The sequence below is a fragment of the Rhineura floridana genome, chromosome 7, assembly GCF_030035675.1.
Source record: "Rhineura floridana isolate rRhiFlo1 chromosome 7, rRhiFlo1.hap2, whole genome shotgun sequence".
In the NCBI taxonomy this organism is placed as follows: domain Eukaryota; kingdom Metazoa; phylum Chordata; class Lepidosauria; order Squamata; family Rhineuridae; genus Rhineura; species Rhineura floridana.
In genome coordinates, this window is record NC_084486.1 from 28,208,720 (window position 1) to 28,232,555 (window position 23,836).

The 23,836-nt window shown below is 42.5% G+C and overlaps 2 protein-coding genes and 1 long non-coding RNA gene across 16 annotated transcripts in view; 1 reads left to right on the forward strand and 2 right to left on the reverse strand.

Annotated features, from left to right (window-relative positions):
- Window positions 1–2,548, reverse strand: part of CCDC6 (coiled-coil domain containing 6) — an 87,911-nt gene extending 85,363 nt beyond the window's left edge. Inside the window, exon 1 of the mRNA XM_061635101.1 lies at window positions 2,003–2,548. Coding sequence (XP_061491085.1) covers window positions 2,003–2,293 — 291 coding nt within the window. The 5' untranslated portion in view covers window positions 2,294–2,548. The remainder of the gene's footprint in view (window positions 1–2,002) is intronic.
- LOC133388777 (uncharacterized) lies at window positions 1,814–22,770 on the forward strand. Its single transcript, XR_009763904.1, has 3 exons — window positions 1,814–3,078; window positions 17,004–17,123; window positions 21,446–22,770. It is a non-coding gene; the product is annotated as an uncharacterized LOC133388777 (long non-coding RNA).
- ANK3 (ankyrin 3) overlaps window positions 21,998–23,836 on the reverse strand; it is a 591,855-nt gene continuing 590,016 nt past the window's right edge. For all 14 annotated transcript variants that reach the window (XM_061635097.1, XM_061635100.1, XM_061635096.1 and 11 more), the window contains one exon: window positions 21,998–23,566. The gene's annotated coding sequence lies outside the window, so the exon portion shown is untranslated. The remainder of the gene's footprint in view (window positions 23,567–23,836) is intronic.

A 23,836-nucleotide genomic window follows, 5' to 3' on the forward strand; every position in this document is an offset into this window, starting at 1 on the left:
CCACAGGGTTTTGACAACACAGTAACTCTGAACTTTTTGACAGGGACCCCACACATGAATAATGAAGGAGGTTACAGCAGGTCTGCCGAAGGAGCTGGGTAAATAACGGACACACTGATACTAGATAGTAAGTCTTTTGGCATGACAGCAGACTTTCCACATATTACTAGTGAACAGCAACCACTCAATTATCTGGGAGAAAGTAAAATGGTATGCTTGATGATCCCATTGGCATGAGGAACTAAACTTGCTTTGTGCCCTTGGTGACCCCAGCCATTACAAACCAAGCCAGCCAGTACTTGCATAGATCTGCCCCCTGTCCTATTTTTCTGGGTTAGTGTAATGGAATGGCAGGGAAAACAGCAAAAAGTCAATATCTGACTTTACTATATAGAGGTATACAATATCTGAAGACCATTCCTCTTCTAGTTCTACCCTTCGTCTGTTCCCTACTACATCTAGGCCTACTACCTTGCTTTTATTCCTCTTCCCAACTTACTCAGTACCCTGTTCATTCTAAACAAAGCTTGGGCTGGCAACAATCTCCAAAGCCATACTATACCCCAGAGTTACCCAACCTTTTTCGACCCAACGCCCCTTGGCAAAATCTTTTTGTGCCCAACGCCCCCCTCAGATTTATATGCCAATGCTTCCTATTCTTCCCTTAAAATATGAGTAATGCATAAAAGGTATTTTCAATGATTATTACTGATCATTTTTATCATGCTTTTTATTGCACTCAGATTACACATTGAATTCTTAGTATGATTTATTAATATACATACATAGTTATAGAAAAGTAAACATCACAGAAACAACAGGTAGCGAGTGTGTCCCATTCCAGCAAATAACTGACTGTCTACATCACTCGTTTGCACACAGCAAAGAATGCGCCCTCCACCAATACACCCAGCTTATCAAACACTCTCTCGTGATTGGTTCCAACATCCCTCAAGACAGCATCGGAACATTACCTAGTGCTGGGGCATGGCTAATATCCCCATTCCTTGATATGACACTGGCTGCTATTCAGAATTTCTTTACTAAAGAGCACACACTATCTATAGTGTTATTTCCATGAATTGAGACTATTAAATACATTCTAACTGGGGACAAAACAGTTTAAAAATTAATAATTTCTGTATTAAATAAAATTAAAATTAAACGCTTCAACTGTCGCATCAGACCGCCAAATGTCAACGCCCTCCTAATGAACCCAAACGCCCCCCTAAAGTTTGTAGTCATGCAAACGCCCCCCTGAAAGGCTGTAACGCCCCCCAGGGGGGTGCTACTACCCACGTTGGGAATTACTGCTATACCCTCATATTGGGCGCACGCACAAAGAATCACATCCTAACCACTCAAACACAGGCCATAGTGTGTGCGTTGGCGTCAACAGGGAAAAGAGAAACAAAAGAGGCAATTCCCCTCAAATATATGCGAGAAACACTCTCGATGAGCAAAAGAAAAAGACTCCCATCAGGCAGCCAAATATCAAGAAGGCCTGACTCAAATTATGAGTCTTCACTTTTCCAACCTGCAGCCCTGTGTGCACACTCCCCTAGGACCCAGTCCTCGGTCGGATTTACTTCCGAGTAAACGTACGGAAGGATCGAGCCCTCAAAGCGAAGAGATAAAAGCAGCCGCTTGCACTTGGGATAGAGAAAAGATGAACGCTCGGCCTAGGATTCAAAGGAGGCGCGGGAAATACCGGAGCCCTCCCAGCGGGCCTCCACTTTTTCCCTTCCCTTTTTCCGACCACCCACAAGCACTCCCACCTGAAACCGCCAGAGCACTCACAGTCGAAGGCCAAAGCTGACACTCGAGAACAGCACCTCCACCTGAGGCGGGTCCCGCGGCCGCCCCCACATCACCAGCTCACCGAGGCTCGGCCTGGGTCGCCTAAGCGAAGTTGAGCTACACACCCAGGGCGCCGCGGCCTGGGGCGAGGCGGGGGTCCGGTCACTTCTCTCTCTCCCCCCTCCCCTCCGTCTCTACTCACGATGGTGACGCTGGCCTTGCGAAGGTCGCGGTTCTCCTCCTGCAGCGCTTTGCACTTGAGCTTGTAGGTCTCCAGCTCGATCTTTAGCACCTTGTTCTCCTGCTGCAGCGACGCCAGACGGTTCGTCAGCTCCTCCAGCCGGAACGGCGAGATCACGATGCCGCCCGCTTTGGTGCCCCCCGCCGAGCCAGGCCCCGCCGGGCAGCCGGGCAGCGCTCCCGGTGCCCCTCCACCGCCACTTCCACTGCCTCCTGCGCCGTCCGTGTCGCTCTCACTGGCGCTGTCGGCCATGCCCGAGCACTGAGGACGTGGAGGAGGCTCCGGCTGCTGCAGAAGGGGCTGTTCCCACTGCTTCGCCTCGACCCACCCCCGCTCGTTTGCTCGCCTCTCAGGCGGCGGCGAGTGCGAGGGACGGAGGCGGGGTCGGCGACGAAAGCGCACTGCCTGGGCCGTGCAGCGAGAAGAGGCTGGCGCAAGCTCCGTCCGCACCGAACAACCTTCTCGCTTGACGCCAAGAAGGGAGCTGCCCGATTCCCTTGGCGGGCCCACAGCGACGCCGACCGCGGCCTACCGATACTGCAACAGATACAGCCAATGGCCATGGCTGGCTGGGCGGGAACATCACGCGCCGCTACTCGGCGGCCTCCCTCGCTACCCCTTCGGCTGGGCGGAACCAGCAGAGTCCATCGAAGCCGAACAGAAAGACTGTTAAAGTCTCTCCTTCGCTCAGCACGGCTGCCTCAGATAAACATCCGGCAGCGTTGTCCTCCGGCCTGACGTACAGCCCACTAGGGCCGTAGTCCTATGTACTCTTAGAGGCTGCAATCCTGAACATATTTGTAAGAAAATAAGGCCACTTGAACACAGAGGGACTTACTTCGGAGTGAATATGCGTGGGGTTGCCCTGATGGACATTCTAAGGCTGCAGTCCTATACACTGTTAGGAGTAACTACTTAACTCAATGATTCTCAAACAGTGCTCCCAGGCACACTGGTGCGCCCTAAGAGGTGGCTAGGTGTGCATCAAATATTATGAAAGTATATTTTAAAAATGAGAAGAAACCCATTTGTATAGGGTAAGTAATAGTTTTCTATAGCTTATTTTTATTCATAGTTTAAAATATATTAATATATCTTTAATTTTGTACATGAAGTGCGCCAGAAAATTTTTATATGTTTTACAGTGTGCCGCAAACCAAAAAAGTTTGAGAACCACTGCAACGGAGCTCAAATGGTCTGCCTTAGCCTGTGGGTTGTAAAGTTACTTCAGCAAAAGGAGAAAGCATGTGTGGCAACCTGCCATCATCAGGGATGCCGCTCAACAAGATCAGCCTCAAAAGACCTCTCTATCCCACCAGTTAAAACAGCTAGACTGGTGAGAACTAGGGAGAAGGCTTTTTCAGTTGTGGCCCCCACTTTGTGGAATTCCCTCCCAAATGATCTCCGCCATGCCCCCTCTATGATGCGCTTCCGCCGGGCCTTGAAGACCTGGCTCTTCAGGCAGGCTTTTGGGGTGGGTTAGGTTTTATTATTATTGTTGAGATTTTTAATGTTTTAATGTATGTGTATGTTTTTATTTTGTACGTCACCCAGAGTGGCTGGACAGCCAGCCAGATGGGCGACTAATAAATTTAATAAATAAATAAATAAATAAAGTTTATTTCAGCTAAAGGTTTGACAGGCAAAGAGCCTACTTCATCAGACCTGTAAAGTGGACAATGAAAATGGAGACCAGTTTGAGGAGAAATATTTGCAAGATGGGATTGAAAAATGATTGAGCACATATACATAAGCAAAAAACCCCTCTCTGCCTACCTTTACAACACAGCCCCATGCATGTTTGCATGTCTCAATTAGCTCATTGGCATTTATTTCCAAGTAAATATGCATAAGTCCCCATTAAAGCCAGTGGCACTTCTGAATAAATTTTACAGAGGATCCTACTGTTAGCCTACTCCTATGATTGAGGTAGGGCATAGAAGGGCTCTAGAATGAAAGAAAAAACAGAACAGGGCTCGGGTGCCTGAAAAGCAAACCTTTTTTTATCTACAAACTCCCAGTCATAAATTAGGCTTGCCGGTTTTCAGTTTTCAAAAAATAAGTTCAGTATGCAACGTGAGCCCAGCCAGCCATTTGTTTATTCAGAAAACACTTAGGCATACCTTGATCTGCACAGGAGTAGGCTCACGGATGGCACAAGACATTTTGCTGCCTGAGGCAAAAAAATTAAGAAGCTGTCTTCCCCACCATTTCATGTACATAGTTGACTCGACCTACAGTTAAATCTCCAGCGATAGCATCCTCCAGTGTACCTAAGGACAGTAGGCTAGTTTGGGGTGCATGACAGACCTGTGGCACACATAGCCCTGATTTCCAACAGAGGGGAATAGCCAGGGGGCTCAGGAGGAAGAGGTGGGTTGCCCTACAGCCCCCAGCATCTTTCTCATAGTGGGAGCAACCCTGACCAGGCTATTATTATTTAGTAGCTTTGCCTGCTCTATACCTGATGGCAAGTGTGATGGCAAGTAGGCATGGCTGGGGGGGGAAACAGCCTCGCAGGCCACATTAGGACCCCTGGTGGGCCTATTTTGGCTCACAGGCTGGAGGGCCCCCATGCCCCCTTTAGCCAAAAGGGTGAACAATCTGTTGCTATAAATAGCTTTCAAATTATTCTTGCATCTTGAGTATCTCTGAGCATGTGCTAAATTCCTTGATCCCAAGTGGAGCAAAGGGTTTAAACACAAAGAGCAAAGTGTCCCTGTTCGTTTGCAAAATACATGGCACTCTGTGACACCTGGGAGGAGGAAGGAAAACTAGTGGGGAGAAAACAACCAGGAAGTGAGCAATCAAATCTTATATATAAGAACATAAGAAGAGCCAGTGGCCCATCTAGTCCAGCATCCTGTTCTCACAGTGGCCAACCAGGTGCCTGGGGGAAGCCCGCAAGCAGGACCCGAGTGCATATAAACGATAGAAAAATATAGAAACTGTAAATAGACAATGGATACAATAATCAGTAAACATGCATATTAAACTGGTGCATAGATGTCATAAAAATGTAACAACATCTTGCATAAAGTTCCACATAAAGCAGTTCAGTTTTGAAGCTACTGCATAAGCAGCTGCTCAGTGAGATGCCAGTTGGCTAGCCTGTTTAGTATGCTCTGAATCATGAGTATGGAAAAGCAATATTTTTTTGCATCTGATGAGCTGCATGCTAGTCCACAGAAGCTTGTTCTACAATAAATCTGTTCATCTTTAAAAGGTCACCAGATGGAAGTATTCTCTGGGTATCCCAATGCATTTATCTGTAGGATGGATAGATAGATAGATAGATAGATAGATAGATAGATAGATAGATAGATAGATAGATAGATAGTGAGGGTTGACTTGACGTGGTGAGAGGATTTGACAGTATCAAAGAAGCTGAGAGCAATGCCGTCAGGAGTCTAGACCAAGAGGCTAGACTCCTAGCAGGGGCACCAAAGGCGGAATGGTCAAAGCTGGGACACCAGACTAGGATGCATCCAGACTCAGGAAGCTAATGGTAAACCACCTCTGAATACCTTTTACCATGAAAACCCTATGAACAGAGTATCCAAAATGCAACACGAGATAGTGCTGGCAGATGAGACCCCCAGTTCAGATGGCACTCATTGAGTTACTGGAGAAGAACAATGGACAGGTACGAGTAGCGCTGTGGCTAATGATGCAACAGGATCAAAGCCGAAAGGAAGCCCAGAGGCTGAAGCGCACAGATGCAAAAAGAGAGTCTAGAGTTGTACAACATACACAATAGGAACATGGAATGTGAGAAGCATGAACCAGGGAAAGTTAGAAATTGTCAAGCAAGAAATGGAACGTATCGATACTACAATACTTGGTGTGAGTGAATTAAAATGGACGGGAATGAGACACTTTCAATCAGGCAACTATAAAGTATTTTATGCAGGAAATGAGAAATTAAGAAATGGGGTTGCTCTAATAGTGAAAAGTGGTGTAGCAAAAGCAATTAGGAGCTATAATGCAAGGTATGAGTGAGTGTTATCAATGAGACTTAATGGGAAGCCTATCAACATAACCATCATCCAAGTCTATGCTCCAAAGCCAAACACAGAAGAAGAGGAAATGGAGAGATTTTATGCAGAAGTACAGGAAGAAATTGATCACACACTAAAACAGGATGCCCTGATGAACATGGGGACTGGAATGCAAAAGTAGAGAACAGAGAAGAACTAGAAATTGTAGGAAAATAGGGCTTAGGAGATAGAAATGAAGCATGAGAGAGACTTATTGAATTCTGTGAAGCCAATAATTTGTTTCTTGCAAACACATTTTTCGAATAACTGAAAAGATCACTGTACACATGGACATCACCAAATGGTCAATATAGGAATCAAATTGGAAGCAGAAGATGGAGAGGTTCCATCCTTTCTCCGAAAACAAGACCAGGAGCAGACTGCAGTACAGATCATGAACTGGTAATACTGAAAATCAGAGTAAAGCTAAAGAACAACAAAGCAATCATAATGCCAAAATACAATTTAAATAACATCCCAGAAGAATTTAAAGATCAAATAACAGTTTTAGATCTCCACCAAACTGTGAACATCATTATAAATAATTCACCTTATTTAACGTTTCTCATGTGAACTTATCAACTACCAAAGTAGAGCGTGTAACATTTGCTGGTAGAGCCATCATAACAGGGCATGTGACATTTGCTGGTAGAGCCATCAGAAGCAGTGTTTGCTGGCTGGGGCCTTTCTGTAGAACAGAGATGGTGTGCTTGTACAGTTAATTCTAGCACCTGTAGTTCAGAGAGACGTATATTTCCTATATGACATGCTAGCAAGCATTTCCTTATGAAAAGAGACGTTTATAGGTATTCATTTAATTTTTAAAGTGGAACTTCTCTTAATTGCTTTCCTGGCATGGCAATGGCGACCAGGGTAGTTAGTTTAGGGAAATAGTTGCCTCAGGAGAACTGAACTCACAGTTCATAAGCTTACTAAAACATTGTACCTCTACAAGGAAGCCTTTCCATGCTTGTACACTTCGTATGTGCAGGACACACTTTTGGGGCATCAACAGGTGTGTGTGAAAATTCATTCTCAACTTTGATGCATGCGCTGACACTATACAGGTATTCAATGCTTCATCAGAGAAGAGCAACCTTAGAAATCTCGGCTTTTGAAAGTAACATATTTGAAGGAATTTCAAGTGAACAGTTCCTCTGCAAGTTTGCAGAAAAATCACGGCGCATTAGACTTCATTAACAGTTCAGGTCATTATGGAGGATGATGTACATGATACACATTTACTTCCTAGTCACTTTTATTTAGTTTGCACAACTTTTTTGCATGTGGAAAATACTGTATTTGAATTGATTTGCTTTTTTGTAAACTTCACAAGTCATAATCCTAATTAAAATGCATAAATTGGGAGGTTTTTTTGTCTTTACCTATGAAAACACTTTCCCCCAGAAACTTCTTTTATAGTGGCCAATGCCACAACCCTTCTCCCCCCCCTTTTTGTCTCTGCACCCCCAATTAAAATTGTCTCGCTATACTCCTGGACCTATTTGTCTTTGGAACCCACACAATCCCAGAATTGGAAGGGGTATTGTAGGCCATGTTGTCCAACTCCATGCTCTTTGCAGGAAAACGAGAACTAGAGCACACACACACCCTGCCAACCTATCTCCAGTGAAGCTGATCACAAACACATGCCCTTTGGCAATTAGTTCCATTGTTGAACTCCTCTTACCATTAAGAAGTTTCTCCTGAGGTTTAACTGAAATCTAGCCTTCTGTAACTTAAACCATCTGATCTAGTCCAGACCTCTAGGGCAGCAGTGTACAAGTCTTTGCCTTTTCCCAGTGGTGCCTAGTGACCGTTGAGACTGCTGCGACTGGAGACAGAGAAGCCAAACAAAAAGTGGAGACAGAGCCCATGACAAGGAGAGCCAACTAATTCTAGTTCTATTCACGAATAGGCAAAAAAACCTTGCGGTTCAAGAACATACCTATAGCCAACAGATATTTCTATCAAACTTTAAAAAGCAGGGAAATTAAAAAGAGGCACGTAACCAAATTCTTCCAAGCTACACAGCAAGTGGATTGGACTGTGAAGGACCAACCCAAATTGTGTTTGCAGTTTGACCAATTTGTAGGGCAGTACAATATCTCAGAGAGGAGGTCAGGTCTCTTGCTCCCCTGGTGGATGCACTATAGCTGCCCAATCTTCCTGCTTGTTAAAGTTTGATAGAAATATCTGTTGGCTATAGGTACGTTCTTAAATGGAAAGGTTTTTTGCCTATTAGTGAATTTCTCTGCTTTTTAATCCGAGAGGTAGGGAATGGCATCCTGTGCAAATTTGCTGAGAATGGATTGATCATTTGCATGCTTATTGAGTTAAGTGGGATTTACTCCCCTGCTATCATGCTTAGGATAGGTGAAACTGACCACAGGGGATAGGGAGGGGAGCAGGCAGGAGGGGGAGGGGGAGGGCAGGTTTGATCATTTGTGTGTTTATTCAGTTCAGTGGGATTTTGTCCCGGGCAATCATGGTTAGGATAGGTAAGGGGGAGGGGAGAGTAGAGGGAAGGAGGAAGGGGGGAGAGGGGAGCAGAAGGAGGGGGAGGGGGAAGGAGGGGATTGGAAGGGGACAGGGAGGGGTCTGTTCCCCCCCTTTTTACACTTTGAACTCTCGCTTCTCTCTGACTGTTTTGTGTAGTGCCATGAAAATTTAGAGGGTTGTTAAGCAAGCTTTTCTGAGTTCAGGACTATACGTTTTGTAAGGTTTTGTTTTGAAATGAGCTTATGGAAACCATCAGAATGGTATGGGAGGTATTTTCACTGTTCATTTCAATAACATTGCGGAATGCAAAAAATCCCTGCTGGCTATAGTATACAGCTGTACAATCCTTCTCCTCCTCCTTGCTGAGTTCTACAAGGGCAACACTGAGACAAAGAAAGGGGAAGCTGAAAGGCAGTGCCAACCCCTGAACTGGTGTAAGGAAGAAGTCAGGCAGATGGGGGCTGGCTGAGGGCAGGCTGGGATTGGTGGGATGATGCCCCTTTCGCCCTAATAGATCAGCCTCTTCTGCCTTCTTCTATGTGACAGCCCTTCGGGTATATGAAGATTGCTGCTAGCATGTCTCCTTTACTCAAGTTCTGTCAAACTTTCTTCAGTAGACTTGTTTTCCATACCGCTGACTATCTTTGTTGCTCTCCTCTGAGCCAAATTTAATTTAATCAAATTTGAGCAGCACTGGGGGCTTTTTTTATGTTCCACTTGTTTTGTAATTTTGACCAATCTTAATCCTTTCTAGATAATAAGAGAGAACAGGGAGGTTATTATTATGGCCAAGGTTTTGTAAAGTCTGTGTGCTAGGTGGTAATATGAAAGAGCAAGTTAGCAGAAGACATGTGGAAGCTCAGATCTAACATGCATTCCACTTTGTTCAGTGCTGACCTCCTTGAGCTCTTGGGTTCGTTCTATATATTGCTATTTATCTATTGGTTGCCACACACAGGATTCTGCTACAATGTAAACAACTTTAATTTTTCCCTGGCAGTACTCTTAAATTACAGCTAGAACGTTTCTAGCTAATTACAGCTAGAACAAGCAGTTTGTGCTGCAGCAGCAGGCAGAGGCAGGCATTGTCTGGCACCCCAGTATCTACAGGCGGGTTTCAACTTGTAGTTCTTGCCCTTGTGTGTGTGTGTCTGGATTAGGGGAACAAGATACCAGATAGTGTCTTGTGGCTATAGGGGCAGTAGAAGTAGGAGGAAGAGAAGAAGGTGGCTGGCAGGGGCCAGCCAGCAGTTAAGCAGGAGTGGCTGGGAGCACAGAGAGGCAATGATCATCCTGGACTTAGGAGTACATCACTCATCCCAAAGTTGCAGAGTAGCATAGAGGAGCCCAGCAATGGAAGCAGTGTTAGCAGTGTTACCAGAAGCAGTGTTAGCTGGCTGGTCCAGGGTAGGGTAGGACAGAGATTGTGTGCTTGTACAGTTAATTCTAGCATCTGTAGTTGGGAGAAACATATAGTTTCTATGTGATATGCTGTCAAGCATTTCCTTATGTTTATAGGTTTTAATTTAATTTTTAAAGTGAAACTTCTCAGTTGCTTCCCTGGCATGGCAAAGGAGCCCAGAGTAGCTAGTTTCAGGAAGCAGCTGCCTCAAGAGAACTGAACTCACAGTTCACAAGCTTACTAAAACATTGTACCAGTACAACGAAGCCTTTCTAAGCATGTACACTTTGTATCCTGCAGGACTCACCTTTGGTGCATCTACAGCTGTGTGTGAAAACTCAACTTTGACACATGGGCTGACACCACACAGGCGTTCAGTGCTTCATCAAACAAAAGCAAACTTAGTAAGCTTGGCTTTTGAAAGTAACATATTTGAAGGAATTTCAAGCAAACAGTTCCTCTGCATGTTTGCAGAGAAATCATGGTGCATTAGACTCTATTAACAGTTCAGGTCATTATGGTAGGATGACTTGCACAATATACATTTACTTCTTACTCATGGTTATTTAGTTTACACAACTATTTTGCAAGTGGAAAATACTGTCATAGTTCCCAATTAAAATGCATAAATTGGGGTTTATTTTTGTCATCTTTACCTATGAAAACTTTCTCCCAGAAAACCTCTTTTATAGTGACTAGTGCCCCAATCCTTTTTTGCTCCCCCCCCCCTAATTTTTGTCTCTGCTCACCCAACGAAAATTGTGTGGCTACACTCCTAGTAAACGGACTGAGCAGAAAGAGCAAACAGTCTTGATGCATTGTGGATTTTTGAGGTGATTTTTACTGAGACCTTTCATGGGCACCACAGGAAGTGCTGGCGGGCACAGTGGTGCTTGCAGATGGTGACCCATGGAAAACATGCAGATCTCCAGTGTGTTAAAACAGCTGCACAACTCTGAAGCCGAAACAGTATACTAATCTTAAATCTCTGACATGCTGTGGGGAGGGGGCACTGAGCAGGGTGACAAAAACTATTGTGGGAAGGGGCATTTGGCTTTGTGTCACCCCTCAAATGGCAATGTGGCTTCTAGTCCCCACTTCCTGGCTCCCCACCACCTGTGAGCTGGTTCATTCTGCTCACTAAGCCAGCTACTTACAAAGCCTAAGTAAGTGGTAGTTATTCAACTATTTCCCGCTCATTGAACACAGTGGGATGAGCTTCTGAGTAAGCAAGCATAGGATCAGGTTTTTTTTTTACTTTGGCATTTTGTTTCATAAGCAAAGACAATATAGTTTCATTCAAACTTTGCAATATCTCAGAGGCAGTGGCAGGGAGACCTCCCTCAGCCAATGTTATACGCTGACTGAGGCTGCAATCCTATTTGCCCTTTTCTGGGAGTAAGGCCCTTTGAATTTAGTGGGACTTACTTCTGAGTACACATGTATAGGATTGCACTATGAGGCATCAAGCACTGGGATTTCCTTAATGATTGTGAGGGACCTTGAATACTCTGACCTTTGCATAGATTGTTTGTGAAATAAATTCTGATCAGAGAATAATCTGTGTACTTTCTGGAGGGCCTGGCCATGTCAGTCTGTTGCAGCAAAAAGCATGAAAATACTGTTGTGGGAACAAAGATTAAGGGTGGTATTCAGTCTAGTCCTACTCAGCGAAGACCCATTGAAGTTACTAGACATGACTAACTTAGGTTAAATTAGGTTTAATTAATTTAAATGAGTCTTCTCTGAGTAGGACTTAGCTGAATACAACCCTAACAAATTTATTATGGCATACACTTTAAGCATTTGTGTACATTTGGAGCTTTTAATGAAATGGATTTAAATAGTACCATAGTTATTCCTATTAATTTCACAGTTCCATTCCTTTCATCAAATGATCAAAACATGAGGCAGTGTGAATTGATGATACTCTAATATTATACGAAAATATGTAGCCAGCTCTAAACTGATACAAAGCTTTCACAGGGAAAAATCATAGCTAGGATTATATTCCAGTGGAGGCTGGTGGTTCTGATGTCAGTAGGGCAGAGAGTCCGCTCCGGGTTTTAGTGTGAATTTTCAAGAAGCTGACCAAGAAGTACTAGTTAAATGGATTGCTGAGGGATTAGTGTAGTATTCACAGATAGTAGCATCCCCATAAGAGTGATATGAATTGAGAAGTGCAGGTAGGCAAGCTTCAGAGTAGGCAGATTCAACATGAACAGTCCTAAAGAATATAGTTTGCATCTCTGAACCACAGTGCCTCCTAGGGGGCAAGGTCTTTGAGCCTAAGAGCTACATACAATTGCTGTATGCTGCTGTTCTGTACTTATTATTTGTACTTACTATTATTTTTACTTATTATTATTTGTACTTATTATTATTGATTATTTCAAATAATCTTGTGAAGCTCTTGTCAGAAGTTCCTATTGGCATTAATGAACGACTCTCAACTCTCCAGTTAAAACTTGCCAAAAACCAGCAGGCAGCTATTTTAAGTGCTTATGCACCAACATTAAATGCTGATGAAGACATCAAGGAAAAAATTTATACCCAGCTGGATACCATCTTATCAGATATACATAAGGAGGATAACATTATCCTCTTGGGTGATTTCAATGCAAGAGTCAGGCATGATTTTGATTTATGGCCAGAAACCATTGGGAAAGAAGGAGTTGGCAATAGCAACCTGAATGGAAATCTATTTCTGACTAAATGTGCAGAGCATAATCTTGTTATTACAAACACACTCTTTTGCCAGAAAAATAAATTTAAAACATCATGGAAGCACCCTCAGTCAAAACACTGGCATCTCCTGGATTATGTAATTGTCCGTGCCAGAGAGCGTCATGATGTATTCCTCACTAGGGCCATGACAAGTGCCGATGACTGCTGGACAGATCACCGATTAATTCGATCCACTATGGCCATTAATATTGTTCCTCAATGTAGGGTCCAAGGAAGAAAACCAAGGCGTAAAATGAACATCCACGCCCTTCAAGATCCTATTAAGCGAGCCTGCTTTCAAACAACTCTCAAGAAACATCTACCGACGGAACTCCCTGAAAATGTCGAGGAACATTGGATTAAACTAATGACTTCCATTATTGCAGCATGTGAACAAACTATTGGATACCAAACTAAGAAACATCAGGATTGGTTTGATGGGAATGATAGTGAGATTGAAGATATCATTGACAAGAAAAGGAAAGCCTTCCAGATATGGCAGAAAGACATTAACTGTGCTGCTAAGAAAAAAATCTATGCCAGTGCAAAGGCTGCGGTCCAAAGATAAACTAGAGAACTTAAGAACCCCTGGTGGATGAAGAAAGCTCAAGAAATCCAGCATTTTGCAGATGCTCATGATGCATGGTTTTTTTAATGCCACAAAAGCCATCTATGGACCAACAAATTACGGTACAAATCCCTTACGTTCAATGGATGGTACCAAACTTCTTAAGGATAGAGTCTATTGCACTGCGCTGGAAAAAGTATTACCACGACCTCTTTAATTGTAACTCTATTGTGGCTGTTGAGGTCTTCTTGCAAATTCCACAACAACAAACTAGAGTCGAGCTTGCAGTATCCCCCAATTTGGATGAAGTCAGTAAAGCCATCAATCAAATGAAGAACAACAAAGCTAGTGGACCTGATGGGATTCCTGCTGAAGTCTTTAAAGAAGGTGGGCCTAAACTTGCACAACAACTTCATAAGCTCATCGAAAAAATCTGGATGTAGGAGGAGATCCCAGAAGACTTTAGGGACACCATAATTATCACTCTTTGAAGAGCAGATTGTAGGAACTATCGAGGTATCTCTCTTCTTGCTGATGTGTCATTGCTCCTACCTTATTTGCTATCTTCATTGCTATGGTTCTACACCTTATTGAGGGGACACTTCCTACTGGTGTGGAAATCATATATCGAACAGATGGAAAGCTTTTTAATCTCAGTAGGCTGAAAGCAAAAAGTAAGGTAATGTCAACCTCTGTCGTAGAAATTCAATATGCCGATGATAATGTAGTCTCTGCACATTCATAGAAAGATCTTCAAACTATCCTAAATGTCTTTGCAGAAGCATATGGAAAGCTTGGGCTCTCACTTAATATTAAAAAACCCAAAGTGCTTTATCAACAGGTGCGAACTAATCCCTCTGTAGCACCATCAATCCAGGTTAATGATGTGACACTGGAGAATGTTGATCACTTCCCCTATCTTGGCAGCTGTCTCTCTGTAAAAGCTGACATCGATGCTAAAATTCAACATCGTCTGAGCTCTGCGAGTGCCGCATTCTCCTGAATGAAGCATAGAGTGTTCAAAGATCGGGACATTTGCAGGGATACCAGAATGCTTATTTACAGAGCCATTGTACTACCAACCTTACTGAACGCCTGTGAAACATGGACCATTTATAAACACCATTCCCAGCTTCTTGAAAGATTCCACCAATGCTGCCTCCGGAAAATTCTGCAAATTACTTGGAAAGACAGAGGGACTAATGTTAGTGTTTTGGAAGAAGCAAACACTACCAGTGTTGAAACAATGATCCTTCAACATCAACTTCGCTGGACCGGCCATGTTGTTCGAATGCCTGATCACCGTCTTCCAAAGCAGCTACTTTACTCCCAACTTAAGGATGGAAAACAGAATATCGGTGGACAGCAAAAGAGGTTTAAAGATGTTCTTAAAGCGAAACTAAAAAAAGGGTAACATGAACATTGAGAACTGGGAAGTCTTGGCCCATGAACATCCCAAATAGAGGTTGTCTATTATGAAAGGTGCTGTGGACTTCAAAGAAGCACAAATAGAGAACGAATGTGACAAACAAGCTAAGTGGAAGGAACATCAAACAAATCCTCATTGTGATCATCTTCCATCTGGAAACCTATGTCCTCACTGTGGGAGGCTGTGTGGATCCAGAATTGGCCTTCACAGTCACTTACGGACCCACTATTAAAGACCTTATCTTGGAAGACAATCTTACTCAGCCATGAGTGATCGCCAATGAATGAATGAATGATTAGTAGTTTTTGTGGTTTTATTTTATGATTTTAATGTATGTTCTCATTTTAATTGTCATTCTTGTAACTCGCCCTGGGACCCTTTGGTGAAAGGTGGACTGTAGGTACAAATAATAAACAAATACAAAAAGATCACAACCCTCGCCACTTCCGTGTCTCTTACCCTCAGCATTTACCTAGTTCAGTCATGTGGCACATCTGAACCACAGACTTCCCAACTGTGTGTTAATAGTCATTCCCTTTCCCGAGGGAACTGTATGAACTGTAGTTCTATAAGGGAGAAAACCACATTCAGAACTACACTTCCCAGGGCTCCCTCAGGAAAGGGAACGACTATTAAACATAATTTTAAGTTTGTCATGCAGATGTGCCCATGGTGAGAACACTAGGTGGACTCTGAGGGAAGGAGGCCTAAAAGTGTCTTAGTGTCCACAGCAATCTATGGTTTCCAGGATTGTTTGACAGGTATAAAACCAGTGTAGGTTTGTGGGACAGACAGAGCCTACCACAGGGATAGCCAGCATGATGCCCTGTAAATGTCATTGGACTCCAACTCTCATTACCCTCAATCAGGATGGCCAATGGTGTGCAATGATGAGAATTACAGGACATCACCATTTGGAGGGCTGGCCATGTCAGTCTGTTGCAGGCTACCCCTGGCGTATGTTTTCACATGTGCAGCTAAACATCAGTTGAGAGCGGCTTTCCTTGCCATGTGTGACTTTTGATAATGCAGGACAGAAGAACACAGAAGAGAACTTGAAATGTATGTTGCAGTTACTGTAGGCTTTACATTTATATTATAGACTAAATTTAAGAAGCAGCTCATTAAATGCCTTTACCTCCTTAAGCTCTTCTGTTGTCATCCCTGAAAGAACCCTCCTTTTCTTTGACTTGTAATTAAAGAGTACACTGTAAAGAGTAAGTTGCAGATGGCATTATGGTTTCAGAAAACCAAACAGCAGGCTTGTTATCCATGTAAATGCTAGCAATTCAGTTTTCAGTATTGATATGACTCAGGAGAAATACATTCTGCATTAATAAGCTTGCTCACCAATGAATGAATTTAAAGGAGGCAGAAAACAGGACACGAATGTCATCAGCATTTGCAGATTGTGCTATAAAGTGTTCTGGAGGAAATTATGGCCAGTTACCAGAGAGGTTAAAACCATAGCCTGTGTTGTGCCATGCAGTGGAGCCTGAGAATAAGAGCTGGACGGCAATCCTATACCCACTTACCTGGGACTTACTTCTGAGTAAACATGCATAGGATTGTGCTGTGGAGCTACTTGCACTGTGTTAAATAAAAGCTAGCATTTAAAAACTGCATTTAAAAAGAGGAATATGTTGGGAGGGGGGAGAGGGAACAACATCCATTTTTTCCTGCAAGAAACCAAGATTTTGTGATCAGTCAACATTTTTCCTGCTTTATTTATTTACTGGCAAGAGAGTGAAACAGCGGTGGGGGAAATAGAGTGCAGCCATAGAACCTCATATGACATGGAACATCATAAGTGTGTTCAGGCAGTAATTGAGTTTTATAGATAGAGACAGGAGGCTTTTGAAGAAACGAGTTTCACCTCTAGGCCACTAGCTGTACAAATAATTTGTATATATTCTGCTTCCTGAGCAATTGGCTTTTTAACCTTTAAAAAATATTTTCTCTATATACTATAATGTCACCACTTTCTTTTTTTTTTGCAAGTTGCCTACATCTTCAACCGTTTCATAACAGGCAGAAATTCAACAGGAGATGCATCTCATGAAGATGCCAAAATGGGCATTGTTACACCTGTTGAATTTCTGCCTGCCATGTAGCTATTTAAGGCACAGGAACCCTTCCACAAAACATGGGAGGAGCCTACTCCACAACAAAGAGGGATAAAAACTTGTTTTTTAAAAAAAGGTTCTGATAGACACAGTAGATTTTTCATTAGAAGTAAAATTCTGTCATTCGTTGTACAATCATGGACATATACATTCCTATACTTTTTGCAGAGATGCTGAGGCATCACCAGCAATCAGCAGGCCTCTATCCCGAACACAGTCTTCTCCCCTTGTGATACAATTGTGGTACAGAAAAGCAAGTATCTAACTCTTCATTGCTGCTAAGGAAATGTAAGTTTGGGCGTTGCTATTTTGACTCTATGTGTAGAATGTAATACTTGTGAGAATTTCCTACAATTGGAAGGACTGAGGATTGCTGTAGGCCTTGAATAACTTCAGTTGCTGCTGCTCTTGCTTATCTGGCTAGGCTTGCTGATTGATTGCAGTATCAAAAGCATGCAAGCAGATCTATTGAGGCCTAAATCTTCTCCAGCATCGTTGACTGTGGCCCAGGAGAAAAAAAGGTCTATGGGTAATATTTCCCCATAGTAATAATATGTGATATGTTCAGTTTAGTAAAATGAATAGAGATATACATTAGTATCCGGACAGTTTATTTTCTTGGACAAAGAGTTTGGGGAATGGTTCAGTTCCAGTGTTTGTATGGGAAGCCTTTGGCAATATGTAACTTATTTCATTGGTTGTTGTTCAAAAGTAAATTAATTGGGCAAGAATTAGGAACCATTGGGCAGCATCCAACTAAACAGTTGCCGTAAGTGCAACGACGTTTAGCTGTGCAATGCAACTTCCCTGCCCTCACCTCTCCCTGTCCCCACACCCCCCCAAATCTGCTGTGGGGTTTTCTCCCAACCCTCTGAGGCAGATTTAGGAAAGGCACAGGGGGGCATGGGCCGAGGAGTGGCCAAGGAAGTTACATTCCACAGCTATAAGTCATTATACTCTCATAGCTGTTTAGTTGGATCCCACCTTGTGTATACTGACCATACTGAAAACAGAAGTGCGGAACCTGTGCCCCTCCTCCCCAAGGTTGCTGGACTACAGCTCCTTTTGTCCTTGACCATTGACCATGCTGAAGGGAGTTGAAGTCTATCAACATCGGGAGGGTCACAGGATCCCCATTCCTAACTTCAGGGGAAAGCAGCTCATAAAGAAAGTCTGCCTCACTTGCAGAGCACAAAAATTACAGGTGTTAAGTTGGTACCTGTGTTGCTTCTGTTGTGGTCAATCTATTCTCTGTAGCAAGCAAAAATAATGAATGAAAATAGGGTGGTCATAACCTGGAGATCTGGTGTCTGTTTTTTAAAATGTTCCAGTGCAGTAGGAGATAAGGCAACTATTGCCTCTTCCACGTGTTCTGTCCACCTGCCGCATACTTGGCTCTTGATCATGACAGCAGGTGGGGGAGGTGGGCATAAGACAGGATCAGAGGAAAAATAGGTGGGACCAGCCAAGACGGGGCTGTGGAGTCGGTACACCAAACCTCCGACTCCGACTCCTCTATTTTTCTACTGTCCGACTCTGACTCCGACTCCTTCATAAATGGCAAGTGTATATTAACTACTAATAACAAATTTACCATAGTAAAATGGTAGCACAAGGCATTTCATCACCACCATGTGAATCATCAGGCTAGATTGACAGAACATAAAATATATTTATTTGATTAAAATTTCTGAACAAGAAAACTTTCCTAAATTCCTATGAAAGTATTTATTTTGAAGCCGGAGTCAGAACATTTCTACCGACTGACTCCACCCAAAATTGCTTCCGACTCTGACTCCGACTCCACAACTCCGACTCCACAGCCATGGTTTAAAGACACAGATCAGATCAGATCGGAGAACTGTGACGTAAATGAACAGGTTTACATGATTTTTTTGTTAGAGAAAGGTGTTCATGTGTTCTCTGAAGACTTAACACCGATCTGTGGAGAGCTAGTGAGTGAGTGGTTATTTCTTGCCTTTGAAGTAGGAATTGGACTGAGGGGGCTTTTTAATTCTGATCCCATTTTATCAGAAGTCAAGTCATAATAATTTTAAGAGACATATTCCCTAGTAAGTGCAGTTTATGATTATTCCTTTTGCATAAGGGGTAGGGATCATTTGGCCCATGTGCTGGATTTAACCTACAGAGGCTCCCTAGGCAATCTCTGTGCTGCACATTAAGAAGGGAACTTCCTTTTGCAGTGTGCAACATGGAAGCCAACTGAACTGCACATGGAAGAAGTGATTACTCTGTTCCTCCATGAACAGCTTGTGCTGTATGCTAAGAAAGAGAACCTCCTTTTCAGTACAGGAGAGGTAGAAGTTTGTTTGTTTGTGTGTATGTGTGTGTGTGAGTGAGTGAGTGAGTGAGAGAGAGAGAGAGAGAGAGAGAGAGAGAGATGCTTGGGCCTCACACACTGCCAGTATGTGCTCCCTGACCCCTTTCCCTGAAGGGTATTTGGTGGCCTTCAAAGGGGGAGGTTTCTCACGACTGCATTACAATCAATCAGTGAAACATCTTTTATAGCACAATCCTATACTCGCTTATCTGGGAGTAAGCTGGGAGTAAGAATTCAAGTGGGACTTGTTTCCAAGTAGACATGTAGAGGATTGCATTGTACGTGAATTAAAAAGATGCTTCCAATGAACTGGGCTGCAGAGTAAAAAAACAACTTTTAACACGAAAAAAATTACTACAAGCTAGTGAATGGATATAACATTTCCTGTTCAATTATACATTTAGTTTTTGAATAGGCTGATAATAACTAGTTAGTAGGGACAAGAAAGCTTAGCACAACTCTAAATGCATGACAAACTGTAATACTAAAAAACTCACATTAACAGCGGTATCCAATATATGTCTGCTCAGAAGTAAGTCCCATGGATTTGAAATGAGGCATACCCCCTGGTAAGTAAAAATGTGCACCTGGAGACAAGTAAACCAGCAATCTTAGCCAGGAAGCAACAGGCCAACTTTTAGGATGTGAATATTACTGAAGTCAAAGGGTTCAAGAAAGAACTGGGAGCCTGTTTACATTTATCAGTAGGTAGCTGTACATTATATTATGTATCTTATGTAAGTACATACAATGTAGGGCCACTAAGAGGTGAGCCGGACAGATGCAGTTGGAACCAAGAAACAGAAAGGTCTGGGAATTATGGTTTAATCAAGTAGGTGTTTCAGTTTGAAGGGACTGCAACCAGAACCAAAAATCTGCAGTGTCCTATGTCTTTAAAAAATACAACAAACTAGAATAAAAATTAACTCCCCACAATCTTGGTGGAAACATGTTAATTTAAATATTAAAGATTGCCTTTATGAAAGTATTTCTACATACATATAGTAAGTGCTCAGAACTCTTACTGCTTACTTTAGTAAAGCCTCTTTAGTCAATCTTTACAAGATTTGTAAAATAAAGATTTACAGTATAGAGTTGGAGACTGCTGGAGTAATTTTAAACACCTGCAATTTACCTTTCAAGTGTAGCACCAAGATGTCTGGGGATAATTTTCTTACAGTTTTCTGAAGAGTGTTTTTGTGCCATTGTTTTCTCTTCACAATTGTCATCTCTTCATGATCGTTCTTTCTTTCAATTTTGTTCAAAATGCACACCACACAAAAGAACTCCAGGCATGGAGAGAAGTTGAAGAGAGTCTGTTCAATCAGCAGTATTACAGAGTTTACAAATACAAACCACCAATCTATTTATTGCATCCATTTCAGTGGTTCACTACCTGGGGGGTTGGAACCCCCAGGGGGTTGCATAGTCATCCTGGGGGGGGGTGTCACAGAGAGCCAAGAGAAGAATTATTTATTAATTTTTTTAAAAAATTAATGGCTGGTCTGTGTACCACCAACTTGCAAGCCTACACTGCATGTGCATGTGCATGCAGCCACTTCCACCTTCCCTTCCTTCCTTCCAGTCAGCAGTCAGCTCCCACCACAGAGAGTGCTCAGCAGCACAGCACTTGAGCGAGTGAATCAAGAGAAGGGCCCAGGTGGGCTTATTTAAGGGAGCCGCCTGCCAAAAAATTAACGGGATGGAGTTCCGGAGCATTCCCCTCACAAATGCACACCTGGGCACTCATTAAAAATTCACTGTATAGTTAACTTATAGTACGCCATAAGTCATGATCGACTTGAAGACACATAACATGTACATGTCTACTCAGAAGTAAGTTTCATATTTAATGGGGCTTACTCTCAGGTAAATTGAATTGCAGTAATCAGACCAGACTAAGAGTCTGTTGAAGCTTTGAAGCTGTACTACTTTGGTGGGGGGCCTTTATAGTACAAAGATGCATCATTCTGGTTAAAGGAAGTAAAAAATTATGTCTATAATACAAGGACTTAGGCTGCAATCCTAACCATGTCTACTCAGAAGAGAGTCTTACAGAATTCAATGGAGCAACAGCCACATGAGGTAGGTTAGGCTAAGAGATAGTGGCTGACCTAAGGCAGTAAGTGAGCAAAAAAAGATAGCAAGTTTTGAAAATGTGAAATACACATAGCAAAGAATGGCTGACATTCTCCACTTATAATTTGAAATCTTCTACAATAACCTCCCACTTGTCTGACGGGAGTTATGTCCATGTCTTCTCTTCCAGAGCTGCTTTGCTACTGAGGGCGGTAGAGAAGTGCCATCAGAAAGCTTGAGAAGAGAAGCCAATAGGCTGTGTTTGCGAGTCATTGTGATATCGGCAGCCCAGTGTGACATCAGCAGCTGGTAGCATCCACGGAATGGGAATGAAAGAAGGGAGACAGGACACAGGACCCAGAGTTAAAGGGGTGACATAGAAGGGATAAAAGGAAGAAGGGAAGCAGCCAATTTGGGAAAGAAGGTGTAGAAGAAGAAAAGCCCAAGGGGACAGAAGCTGGATCAAGAAACGCGTGGAGGCTTACAAAAGGAAGCCAGAACATGAGAGGTGGCAGGAGCTGGAGGGAAGAGGGGAAATGATGCAGCAGACAGAGGAGGCATGAAGGCGAAGAGATGGAGATGCCCAGAGAAAAGAAAGTGGGGCAAAGGCACTTGGGAGCAGGGGAAATGGTACCCACCAACCAACTCGGGCATATAGTCCTTCTTTATAGCCACATTTTCAACATGCATTACTTCCACCATTTGCAAAGGAGTATGAATAATACCACAATATACATGTAAGTGAAGAGCTTTAACACAATTTATTTTATGCTTAAATAATCAACTAGATCATCCAGTGTTTGTGTTTTCTTCATACATAATTAGAGCTATGATCAATGAATTCTGTTTTCATATGAAGATAATTAACAAATTAAAGTATTTCACCAAAAACCCAAATAAAAATGCCCTTTAAAACACAGCAGCCTTAACAACCTAATATTACACTGCTAGAATGATTACAGATGATTGGCTTACTTAAAGATTCTACATCTTAGAGCCAGTACACAATACAGTAATATTTTTACAGCGTGCTGCCAGTCTGTTAGCTAAGAATTTCTCTTCATTTCTTTTTTTAAATATCCCAAACTTGTGCTCACAAGAGCACCAACCCATTTCTAAAAGCTGCAAGCATTTCCCCCGGTATAAAGCAAGAACAGATAGCACCCCCTCCCTATAATGCAACTACTGTATATGTTATGATTTCTTTAAATTTTAGGTCATTTCCACTGAAAAAATTGGCAACAGCAACAAATATTAGATGAAGGACTTTGTGTTTACAGGTAAAGGGCACACTACACCGAGCACTGCTGCTGTGTAACCACCCTTCATTTTCAGTGGTGCTTGTGCTGGAGCCCACTGCAAGCCCCATTTAAATGACTGGGGGGCCCTTAGCGGCTGTGCTTGGTTGATTGCACCCCCAGAATCTTATTTGTCACGTTGCGGTCTAGTGTTTGCAAAACTGGAAAATATTTCATCAAAATAAGGTGAAACGCATGCATCAAAATATTAGTACTCTGAAGAAAAAATTTTTTTTCACAGAACTACAGAATTCCTCATCTTAGGAATCATTGAATTTGCAGCAGATTTTAAAGATTTTTTTAAAATCAAGCCAGCATTTTGCATATACAAACATTATAATTGCTAAATATACAAGAATCTGTGAAGATACACCCAGAATACCCCTGCAGGTGTAGCCGTTTGAGACACTGATTTCTGTTCAACGTGAATGTAATATTCCGTTTGTGAGCTAAGAGGCAGTGCCTTATCAACATTTATTCTACTTCTCCTTAGAATTTATACAGTGTTATTTATTTACAGTGAAACTATTGATGTTAGTTATTTTTTTAAAAAAAGAAACAAAAGAGTGTTTTATTACACTGACAGTTTGGGTCCAAGAAAAATAAGGCGAGCTGTTGTGGATTTTAATAAATTTTAGTGTCTTTCTGTGGTTTCAACCATTTTTCAGTGTCGTTACGTCCCCACATCCTACAGGAATTCTTTTGATTTGTGATGACATCACATTGCTTCAGTGAAGATGTTCCAGTGTGGGCATCTTGTATATACACTGCATCATTCCCCATTGCACGCTCTCCAATGCCATGAATGAAAATAAAGTTCCATGCTCTTGTAGAACTGGCTCATGCTAAATTAAATTAATTTTGTTCTTCGCATAAAAACCATGCGGTTAATGTGTGGAAGCAGCAAACACACACGCACACACACTTTTATCAGGGAGTTGAAAATTCCTGTTGATTTTTTTCCTCTTCCTTGAGCTTCTCTCTAGAATACTGGCAGTAAAAGTGTACACAGTCTTCAGACAAAACGGAGAGGGGTGAGGGAAGAAAGAAAAAGAATACCAATATCAGAAACCTACATTTCAAGAACAGCAAACATTTTAGTCTTAAAGATTCCTCTGGCATCATCAGTAACAGCACAATATCCCTGCAATTGCACCCTATGTGATGTTGGCCTGCACAGTCCACCCTAAACATTTCTTTGTTAGGAAGGGGTGTTCTGGTGCAACATTTTATCTCTGTAGTATTATACAGCCACGAGAGTGGCTGTATACTACAGTCAGCAT